Source organism: Acanthaster planci, linkage group LG09 (assembly GCF_054643075.1).
Source record: "Acanthaster planci isolate LZ-2023a linkage group LG09, COTS_SCS, whole genome shotgun sequence".
Classification (NCBI taxonomy): Eukaryota; Metazoa; Echinodermata; class Asteroidea; order Valvatida; family Acanthasteridae; genus Acanthaster; species Acanthaster planci.
The window spans coordinates 18,777,379-18,788,816 of NC_141785.1; the positions used below are offsets into that span (position 1 = coordinate 18,777,379).

General features: G+C 44.1%; 1 protein-coding gene across 3 annotated transcripts; it reads right to left on the minus strand.

Moving 5' to 3' along the window:
* Window positions 1–3,008: 3,008 nt before the first annotated feature.
* On the minus strand, window positions 3,009–11,438 carry LOC110976600 (uncharacterized). Of its 3 annotated transcripts, none has more exons than XM_022230029.2 (10): window positions 11,312–11,438; window positions 8,499–8,640; window positions 8,062–8,214; window positions 7,255–7,424; window positions 6,540–6,673; window positions 5,651–6,179; window positions 4,860–4,926; window positions 4,357–4,459; window positions 3,957–4,084; window positions 3,009–3,821 (listed from the first exon to the last, which is right to left on the minus strand). In XM_022230029.2, the coding sequence occupies exons 1-10, from the start codon at window positions 11,354–11,356 to the stop codon at window positions 3,100–3,102; spliced, it is 2,193 nt and encodes a 730-aa protein (XP_022085721.2). In that variant the 5' UTR covers window positions 11,357–11,438; the 3' UTR covers window positions 3,009–3,099. The 3 variants fall into 3 exon arrangements, with proteins under 3 accessions (XP_022085721.2, XP_022085720.2, XP_022085722.2); XM_022230028.2 differs by having other exon boundaries at window positions 4,351–4,459; XM_022230030.2 differs by lacking the exons at window positions 8,499–8,640; window positions 11,312–11,438 and adding an exon at window positions 8,383–8,491 and having other exon boundaries at window positions 4,351–4,459.

Consider the following 11,438-nt stretch of genomic DNA (forward strand, 5'->3'; position numbering starts at 1 on the left):
ACAGTCTAACAGTGAAGTATCTAGTGCAGTCATTTTTCCTAGTCCCAGACTCCTGACACAGTCTAACAGTGAAGTATCTAGTACAGTCATTTTTCCTAGTCCCAGACTCCTGACACAGTCTAACAGTGAAGTATCTAGTGCAGTCATTTTTCCTAGTCCCAGACTCCCGACACAGTCTAACAGTGAAGTATCTAGTACAGTCATTTTTCCTAGTCCCAGACTCCCGACACAGTCCAACAGTGAAGTATCTAGTGCAGTCATTTTTCCTAGTCCCAGACTCCTGACACAGTCCAACAGTGAAGTATCTAGTGCAGTCATTTTTCCTAGTCCCAGACTCCTGACACAGTCTAACAGTGAAGTATCTATTACAGTCATTTTTCCTAGTCCCAGACTCCCGACACAGTCTAACAGTGAAGTATCTAGTGCAGTCATTTTTCCTAGTCCCAGACTCCTGACACAGTCCAACAGTGAAGTATCTAGTACAGTCATTTTTCCTAGTCCCAGACTCCCGACACAGTCTAACAGTGAAGTATCTAGTGCAGTCATTTTTCCCAGTCCCAGACTCCTGACACAGTCTAACAGTGAAGTATCTAGTGCAGTCATTTTTCCTAGTCCCAGACTCCTGACACAGTCCAACAGTGAAGTATCTAGTGCAGTCATTTTTCCTAGTCCCAGACTCCTGACACAGGCCAGCAGTGAAGTATCTAGTGCAGTCATTTTTCCTAGTCCCAGACTCCTGACACAGTCTAACAGTGAAGTATCTAGTGCAGTCATTTTTCCTAGTCCCAGACTCCTGACACAGGCCAGCAGTGAAGTATCTAGTGCAGTCATTTTTCCTAGTCCCAGACTCCTGACACAGTCTAACAGTGAAGTATCTAGTGCAGTCATTTTTCCCAGTCCCAGACTCCCGACACAGTCCAACAGTGAAGTATCTAGTGCAGTCATTTTTCCTAGTCCCAGACTCCTGACACAGTCCAACAGTGAAGTATCTAGTGCAGTCATTTTTCCTAGTCCCAGACTCCTGACACAGGCCAGCAGTGAAGTATCTAGTGCAGTCATTTTTCCTAGTCCCAGACTCCTGACACAGTCTAACAGTGAAGTATCTAGTGCAGTCATTTTTCCCAGTCCCAGACTCCCGACACAGTCCAACAGTGAAGTATCTAGTACAGTCATTTTTCCTAGTCCCAGACTTCTGACACAGTCCAACAGTGAAGTATCTAGTGCAGTCATTTTTCCTAGTCCCAGACTCCCGACACAGTCTAACAGTGAAGTATCTAGTGCAGTCATTTTTCCTAGTCCCAGACTCCTGACACAGTCTAACAGTGAAGTATCTAGTGCAGTCATTTTTCCTAGTCCCAGACTCCCGACACAGTCCAACAGTGAAGTATCTAGTGCAGTCATTTTTCCTAGTCCCAGACTCCTGACACAGTCTAACAGTGAAGTATCTAGTGCAGTCATTTTTCCTAGTCCCAGACTCCTGACACAGTCCAACAGTGAAGTATCTAGTGCAGTCATTTTTCCTAGTCCCAGACTCCTGACACAGTCCAACAGTGAAGTATCTAGTGCAGCCATTTTTCCTAGTCCCAGACTCCTGACACAGTCTAACAGTGAAGTATCTAGTGCAGTCATTTTTCCTAGTCCCAGACTCCTGACACAGTCTAACAGTGAAGTATCTAGTGCAGTCATTTTTCCTAGTCCCAGACTCCTGACACAGTCTAACAGTGAAGTATCTAGTGCAGTCATTTTTCCTAGTCCCAGACTCCTGACACAGTCCAACAGTGAAGTATCTAGTGCAGTCATTTTTCCTAGTCCCAGACTCCTGACACAGTCCAACAGTGAAGTATCTAGTGCAGTCATTTTTCCTAGTCCCAGACTCCTGACACAGTCCAACAGTGAAGTATCTAGTGCAGCCATTTTTCCTAGTCCCAGACTCCTGACACAGTCCAACAGTGAAGTATCTAGTACAGTCATTTTTCCTAGTCCCAGACTTCTGACACAGTCCAACAGTGAAGTATCTAGTGCAGTCATTTTTCCTAGTCCCAGACTCCTGACACAGTCCAACAGTGAAGTATCTAGTACAGTCATTTTTCCTAGTCCCAGACTCCCGACACAGTCTAACAGTGAAGTATCTAGTGCAGCCATTTTTCCTAGTCCCAGACTCCTGACACAGTCTAACAGTGAAGTATCTAGTGCAGTCATTTTTCCTAGTCCCAGACTCCTGACACAGTCTAACAGTGAAGTATCTAGTACAGTCATTTTTCCTAGTCCCAGACTCCTGACACAGTCTGACAGTGAAGTATCTAGTACAGTCATTTTTCCTAGTCCCAGACTCCTGACACAGGCCAACAGTGAAGTATCTAGTGCAGTCATTTTTCCTAGTCCCAGACTCCTGACACAGTCCAACAGTGAAGTATCTAGTGCAGTCATTTTTCCTAGTCCCAGACTCCTGACACAGTCCAACCAAACTTTTGGAACATGAAAACTCTAAAGTCAATATGATGTGATAAGAGATTTGATGCCAGAGTCTATGTGACTGTTGATTAACAAATAGTGAGTGATGTTCTGCCCTGTAAATTGTTTTGTCCACTTTTTGGCTCTCCTTAGTTTTGACAACCCATCCGATTATGTCACAATGGAAGTTGGAAATCCGGCCAACATTCCTTTACTAGAAAGTTTCTGAAAACAAAATGTGCACAAGAGCCAGCATTAGAAAACAGCACTCGTCTGAAAATGTAAGGTAAATAAACGTACATGTAGCTTTCATTTTCAATTGGGAACAATCCACAACTGGGAAAATGACCGACGCTGATTCTTTAATTTTTCTTTTTACTTTTTACAAGATTGGATATAAAGACCGATGTCATGTAGGAGTGGCAAGGCTAAGTAGTGAAGCCATCAAGTTTAGCAAAGTACAGTCTGACTTTGAAAGATTTGGAAGGTCTGAAAATTTGATCTTCTAAATTCCAGATACTGATCTCTGTGAAATTTGCTTCTGTGCATGCGACCAGTTTGAAAAAAAAAGGAAGTTTTGAAAAAAACAAAACCATGAGTAAGTTTAACCACTGATACGTAATTTCAATGCCGATTGAGGAAAGCCACTCAGAAACATGCCATCTGCCGATTGGATATTTCATTCAGTATATGTGTCTGTTCCAGACACATATCTGCATGTATTTCAATGACCTCAACTGGGTAGCTCTTGAAACAGATGGGGCATGGTGAAGTCTCCTCATATTCTGTATCTTCACGGGCATCACTCCTGTCTGGAGTCATTTGGAAACTACTCCTTGCCAGAGATGCGTTAGTATTGCTTGTCATGCACTTGTTGCCTGGCGATGCCGAAGAAGGCTGTAGCGAGCTGCCAAAAGAGGTGGACTGTTGTGTTGTGAGTTTGCCCCCTTGTGGTGAGCTGGTGATATGTTGTGATGGTGAAACTTCAACAGGCTGGATGAGAAAACCTCCAGGCTGCTGTTTCCCTGAGTTGGCTGGACTTGAGGCAGCATTCCTTGAAGAGGGATTGGTGGCCCGGCCGCTGCACTTTCCTTTTGCAACAGCACCCTCGCGTTGATAGCGTGGCATCTGTGCCGTCCGCACATGTGATGACACTGCTGGCAGATTATCCTCGGATGCTGCTGGGGAACGCCTCTGTCTTTGTCTGCCACCTCTGCGACCCCTGCCCCGCCCTCTCCCCCTCTGTGGAACGAATGCGGCTGGGTCTTTGGTGGTGGAGGACACGTCCATTGCCTTGGCAACACCAGCTGCAGATGGGATACCTTGGCAACAGAGGACGTGGCCCGTGATCTGTCTTGCAGTAAACTGAACTGAAGAATACAAGAAGACATTTCATTGCTACTCAAGGAGGCCCTCAGTTACCATCATGTAACTATTTCCTGAGCATAACAATGGATCATCCTTGAAGACAAAACCACATGTCTATAATGAGACCAGTGACTTACGATAGCATTTTGGGCAGTTCCGGAACTCCATCTCTGCAATACCTGTCACACTGGAGGATGCACTGTCTTGAGAGGTGCTAGCTGTTGGCACGGGCTGTGGCTTTGGTTGACTGGGTGTTGAAGGAGATCTAGGAGACAATAAGAACGTTTATGGAAGGGATTTCCGTAGTGAATAACAGAGGTCTGTTATCCAGATAATGGATTTGTTAAACCACAAATTAACACTGGCTGGGCTCCAAATTCGTGGAAAATCCACCGGGTAACACAGACTTTCACCAATGAATTCGTACACATTGATGGATTTTCTAAGATTAGTGAAGTTTCCATGCAAAATTGCCCTAGAGATAAACTCAAAGGCAATGTTTCGTTGTAATTAATAGAGCCAATTGCTCACCCATACTTGAGTAGGACGTCAACTCTCTCCACAGCCAGCTGTTTAAGTGTGTGCTTCTCTTCCCTGCTGAGTTTGCGCCCTAACTTCCTCTCCAAGACTGGACGGATATCTAAAACCAGTTAGTGATGTCCATACTTATAACTGTTGAAACAGCTTTTTTTGATCAAATTGTGATTTTTTTTTCTTTTTATTACCTCCCAGTTAAAGCCTGCTAACACTTCTATTTTATTTAAGAAAGAAGTGATGTTACAGAAATTTTAAACTTTGTATTGCTTCCATTTTATATTTACTGAAGTTGACAGTCCTTTCCAGGCAAGTTGACAAGTAAAAGTTGCTTTGATGAATCAACCAGTAGGGAAAGCCTACAGTAGCCTTGGGCTAAAATGAGACCTCTACAGTCACTACAAATAACCATTAAACGGAACAGCTGCTGCTCTTCTATTTGATCCTGTAGGCTTTGGAGGTTTTTTTTGAACACAGGTGCCATCATGAGTGAATGGACAACTTACCAGATAACTTGGAGTCAAAAAGACTGCGACCAAGAGATGCCAGAAACTCTCCAGCAACTTGCTTGAACTGCTCAGAGATTAAATTACAAGATCTCAAACAATGAACTCACAAACTTTGCAAATATTTCAAAAACGATAAAAGCAAAGGATTTAAAAGTCAACTGCCCACAGACCTTGACTGGTATCCCAATGTATAGATACAAAACCAGACACACATTGTAGGTGATCCCTTTCAACCTTCTCCTCTGTTGCAAATATAAAATATCTCTCGCATACCACTCTTGTTTTTCCCATGTTTGTATCAAACTTGAGAGTTATTTTGAGAGGTTTAATGTTGTAGGAAATGTTTACTCAAGGTACATGTACTTTACTATTTGCTTAGCCAGCTAAGCTATGTCCCCTACATTTTTATGCGTACACAAACAAATACTGATTTCTTAGTTGTGGGGACCATGCATGTGTTGAAACACAGATGCTGCCGGAACAAAACTTGAATGGGGACAAAGTTTTGTCCCGACAACTCAGCATCAACTTTCCTAGCAAGGGAAATTGTCCTCTAATCATGGTGACGGCCTGAGTGCATTGCTAAGCACTCACCTAGATTAGCACATCTGCTATTATGAGGGTATTTCCCATGGAAACTGCACAAAGCCTTCCTTGGTTTATTCAATGTTGGAAATTTCTAAACATTCAATAAAAGGCAGAATTAGAGAGTTAAGCCGCTAACATCACATTAAACTCATATGTCCTACCCCTAATTTAAACAGAAAAAAATTGATTTTCTGACTCACAGGTCTATGTGAATCTCCATTCGTTAGTTTACTGGGGGAACTCTCAGCTGGCAAGTTGCTTGGCCTCTTTTTGGGCGTTTTTGAAGTTGAAGTCTGTTCCTTCTCTTTCTGGCAATGAGTGAATCCTGAATGGCTATCCCGTGGCTGTCCACTTGCCCTCCGTTGGCATCTTGGTTCAGAAGATTTTGAAGCCGAGTTTTCATGGCCAGGATGACTGTGCCCATGGGAACTTTGGCTACGGTCACTGGAAGATTGATAACAATTTTCAAAATCGCTGTCCTGTCTTCTTGGTCCCAACTGCTTCCTGCTTGCACTGTAAGGACTGTCTGTTGAGTTGTTCTTTCTGCTTGGGGTGGAGGGAGTGTGAACACTGTTGCCATGGCTACTTGGCTGACGTTTAGGGGTTTGCTGCTTTTTATTTGAAGAGGTAAGAACCATCTTGGCTGAACGGCTGAGCGAATCAGATTTATCTGATCCTGTGTCTGCGGTTGCTGCCATTTTGAGGAGTCTTGCTTTTAGTTCCATGTCACTAAAACATTTATAAACAAAGAACTAGCTTAGAAGGACAGGAAAATTGCAAAACTCAGTCATGTTAGTGTTGTAAGAAGTCTATCACAAGTCCTTGCCAGTCCTGACAAGTCATCAGGTCATCAAGTCACTAGCTGTCTGAATTAACCATGACAAAATTAATTTTTGTCATTGTTAACCCTGCTATTCAAGTTTTGGTCTTGTTAAAGGGCTTGTGATGTGACTTGCGAAATGACTTGTAATGGACTTGCTGTGAGTGATAAATAAATCATTGAAAACGAGGAACCAGCAACCAAGCAGCCAAATTAAGCCAGACATATTATGTAAAAGTTACCGAGCTAAAAACTGACTCTTTCTTCACCTGTATTTGTTGTTTTCATCTTTCATGGCCATGAACTGTCTCTGGAAACTGGAATTTGTCTTCCATGATGGAGACAGGATGGGTCTGCCTTTAGGTTTGTCTGTCATGGGAGTGGATTCAGATTTCGAATGCAGCTGGTGGAGAAACAATATTTCAATGGAAGGTTAGGGACAGGTTAAGGGACTCGTAAAACCAGGCAGATACATGTAACTTCTCTGATAAGCACATCTGACAACCAAGGGCAGTATTTCCCTTTTCAAGAATCGCCCCACAGAGTTGCTGGGCACTTAAGTGCCAATCATATCAGGGCATTCTATTACATGGAAACAGTAAGCATGTCTTCAGCACACCAAAGGCTAAAATGTCAGTGGCAAAGTTTGCAGACATTAGTTGTCTGACAAACGGATAGCGCACTGTTCCTGCAACATTCTGCATTACTCTGCTCACTGTTAAGAAACTTCAAGAAATCCGTCCCTTGTATTGTGCTGGTTGTGTCATCAGTCATTCTTGAGAGCACTGGCAAGATGTCTAAGACTACTTACTTGTGCACATTCAAATGAAAATGTCATTCATATCTATGCTGTTCACGTGCAAAACTTGACCTTGATATTCATACGCAACATGAATGGCAAGTCAAGTGGCCTTTCTTGCTTCTCATGAGAAAGACAAAATGTACATTACCCTCAGCTGCTCTTGCAGAGATGAGACTGCATACCTTTGTCATTGTGGGTCCTGGACTGATGGTTTGAGTCTGTTCCTTGGGTTCTTCTAAGGAGCGGAGACGGATGAATGCTAGACCAAACTGGGCATCCTTCTTGTAGGGCTGGCTGCACTTGACTTTGATGCGATCCCACTTGCCCCTAAGACTTTCCTCACTCAAAGCCGCTGCAAATAAAAAAAAAAAAAAGGATTAAAATCAACTTATTATTTCAGACTCAAGAGCAAAGTTGGACAGGCCAAAATCAGATTCAGCAACTCGATTTGAGGAGTTGGAATGAGACACTGGATGTTGGCAGGTTAAAGCTCCAGTCACACTGCATGACTTAAGGTTTTGCTACTCACTTTTCGGGGTTTGACATATAATTCCACCAAGGAAAGAGGATCCAAGCAGTTCTCAAGATTATCAGCCAAATAATATTGGTGAGTCATTGTGTTTTGGAATTTAACTTGGAAACCTTAGCATAAGAAATGCTGTCCAATAATTATAAAATCCAAACCTCCTAGATTCAAGTAACAACTATGTTCACCATTCTCCCCAGAGAGTACAGTCTCCAAAATGATTCAAAAGAAAGCATCATTTATGCCCGGTCTTTTCTAATCTTGACAGAAAAAATCATTGTTGCAAATAATTTTATCTCCAAACCTCACAGATCCATTCCATCAAGTAATGCTCCAAATTGCGTTGTTTAATCTCGTAGCCCCCTGATCTGCTACACCCTGCAAACATTTCAACATTTGCAATTAAATTACTTGGAATTAGTCTGTTAGGAAGCAAAAGATCTACAACCGGGAGCTCATGCACCTTTGGTGAACATTTTGACAGCACACTTGTTCTGACCACTCCTGCTTTCCATCGGTGACATGAGCATCGTCGCAGGGATCAGAGTGACGTAATCATTGCTGGACCAGGAGGACTTTCTAACAAGGATCTCAACGAAGGCTGATCCATAATTTCCTGAAAGGCAAAGAAAGAAGTGATACCGTAAATGTCCTTAATCCTCAATCCTTTGCCAATGTTTCACGATTTGAGCTGTGGCTGAAAAGGCTGCCATGTTTGGATTAATAATTTAAGGTGGATTTAACATTATACCCCTTTCCCCCACTGTGACATTCGACCCCTTACCCTTCCCATGAGAATCCTGACTATGCTGGCAACAACTGATGGGGTCGTAGAATGCTTAAAAATCTATCTCCATGTATACACAGTTCTAGTCTACAGGCGTGAAGTGTGAATCGTACCGATGTCCACATAGCCGATCTTTGCAGCTTTCTCCAGCTGAAACTCGGCCTGCATGGAGCCAGACCGGTCCCCAGATGCACACAGCCAGCGTTTCCATTGGCTGCTCTGATCAAGCAGGTTGTCCGCTCTGTGAACTGAATCCTAGGCACAAGTGGAATGGGTGGGAACAAATTCAATACACATCTATTTTGAATTTGAATAATTCAAGTGTGCTGGGACAAGTCAGTTCACTCAGAGTGTAGGATAAAGGTTGGGGTATTCAACCACATAAGAAGTTTTTCCATGAAGCTGGTTGAATTCTTCCGGTTGAAAATGCTCCCACTCACCTACATATGAGTGTTAAATTAACCAGGAATGTTTTTCTAGACTACAGTACAAAATGCCTCCACTAATACTACACAATTACTATGGAATAAAGCACAGGCCTAATTCCGCAACCCATAAATCCATATGGAAAGAGTCCATATACGGATTCCACTTGACACCCTGTGCAAAAAACCCTATGAGACTGGTCTGAAAAACTGTATTTTATGAGTAAACAACTTGGTTTGCCCCTCCTCAATTGAAGTTTTCTGGACATGTTTTCGCTTTCTGAAGGCTAATAGGTCAATGTTAAGAATAATTACAGGTGTCCGTATACGGAACTCTTCCCATCCATATGAAATAATGATTCCCCCCCTCGCAAAAATCTAGGCTTCAAATTTTCAATAAATATTTGGTTTACTAAGAGTGATATAGGCCTATGGACAACACTAATTTTCCCTTAAACTGTTGTCAAAAACTGAGAAAGTTGTAACATGTCCTAAAAAGTGAAATTTAGCTGAGACAATTCTGAAGCATTTACATGTACTTAGAAAACAGCTTTTTCAGACAAGTATCAGAGCTTTGTGCACATGGGCATCAAGTCAGCTGCAAGTCCAAGTGTTGTCCGTGGAACTCTTTCCAAAGTTTGTGCCTAGCAATAAAATGCATACCTATTCTGGTGTACCTATTCAGCTAGGCTTCGGCCTATAGTATTTGGTGAGTATCCCAGCGCCCCACCACCCCACACAGGGCCCGAGCCATATAGGCCTCGGCCTATAGTATTTGATGAGTGTCCCAGCGCCCCACCACCCCACACAGGGCCCCAGCCATATAGGCCACGGCCTATAGTATTTGATGAGTGTCCCAGCGCCCCACCACCCCACACAGGGCCCAAGCCTTATAGGCCTCGGCCTATAGGATTTGATGAGTGTCCCAGCGCCCCACCACCCCACACAGGGCCCAAGCCATATAGGCCTCGGCCTATAGTATTTGATGAGTGTCCCAGCGCCCCACCACCCCACACAGGGCCCAAGCCTTATAGGCCTCGGCCTATAGTATTTGATGAGTGTCCCAGCGCCCCAGCACCCCACACAGGGCCCAAGCCATATAGGCCTCGGCCTATAATATTTGATGAGTGTCCCAGCACCCCACCACCCCACACAGGGCCCAAGCCATATAGGCCTCGGCCTATAATATTTGATGAGTGTCCCAGCGCCCCACCACCCCACACAGGGCCCAAGCCTTATAGGCCTCGGCCTATAGTATTTTGTGAGTGTCCCAGCGCCCCACCACCCCACACAGGGCCCAAGCCATATAGGCCTCGGCCTATAGTATTTTGTGAGTGTCCCAGCGCCCCAGCACCCCACACAGGGCCCAAGCCATATAGGCCTCGGCCTATAGTATTTGATGAGTGTCCCAGCGCCCCACCACCCCACACAGGGCCCAAGCCATATAGGCCTCGGCCTATAGTATTTGATGAGTGTCCCAGCGCCCCACCACCCCACACAGGGCCCAAGCCATATAGGCCTCGGCCTATAGTATTTGATGAGTGTCCCAGCGCCCCAGCACCCCACACAGGGCCCAAGCCATATAGGCCTCGGCCAACTTATCACTCCTTCCCATTCTTCCCTCCTCTGATCAGGGACTGACATGACTGGGGCCACGGCAGCCTTCCTCACGACCTTGCTGTCCCATCCCCATTCTCATGGTCGGGATGACGTCATTTATTCTTGATTCTTCTCTATGGTTGGTCAATTGGTGGCTATTCCATATTTCACACTCGAAACTCAAAGGGGCAAAAATAGTGTTGCCGTCTATGGGGAAAATCTGAATTATTGACTGAACTCTTAACCTTTGCATCAAATGTGCCTGAAATTTCACTATTTGTCATATGCACTATGATTTATGAATATCTCCAACAACACCGTAGGGCCTACCGAAACGGTTTCAGTTATATTGGAAAAAATGTTGCATCCTGACTCCACTTCAGCAGTTGTGTACAAAGTCTATGGGGAGTGAAGAGAATTTTCCAAGTATTTCTCAACAACATCAGTAAATGTTTCTCAGTCCAGAATTTGTGTCTTTCCAGCATTTCTGTAATGACTGACTTTTTAATATTGAGATGATACTGATACTCAGGCCTCTGATGAGAAAAGGGGAGTCAGGAAGATACATTTTAGCCGTTATATTTATCATGTTGCAGCAAAAAGGAGGAAAAAATGCAAATCCTGTACAGCGTGAATGAAGAGTTGCCTCTTTGCCCAGACGTGAGTGCGGCAAAATGAAACAACCTCCGACCGCGAGAATCCGGATTCCCCACCACGGCGCGAGCGTCATGACGGTGCGCGCTGGTGATGGTCAGCCGGTGATGGTGTGTACATTCTTTTAAAAAAATGACCTATACACCGTTTCAGAATTTGCATGAACAGACTTCTGTATTCAGATGGGCACAAGACAGGGTTTGGTGAAATAGCATTGTGGAAATCTTCGCAAACACTACAACACAAACCTGCGAACTGTACACGATCACCTCCATCAATCTCACAGGTGCCATGTTGAAATCTCGCGCCAAAGATTTCCCCGGTGCCCAGAAACTGCTCGCTATAGTGTGGGTAAAGCAATAGGCATTGCCACGA

Bases quoted from the DNA above. Each gene is read 5' to 3' on its own strand.
- LOC110976600 (XM_022230028.2), bottom strand. From the start codon at position 11,356: ATGGCACCTGTGAGATTGATGGAGGTGATCGTGTACAGTTCGCAG. The intron at 8,215-8,498 runs GTACGATTCACA...TTTGCCTTTCAG, and splicing joins GATCGGCTATGTGGACATCG to GAAATTATGGATCAGCCTTC. The intron at 6,674-7,254 runs GTATGCAGTCTC...TTTCTCCACCAG, and splicing joins CAGGACCCACAATGACAAAG to CTGCATTCGAAATCTGAATC.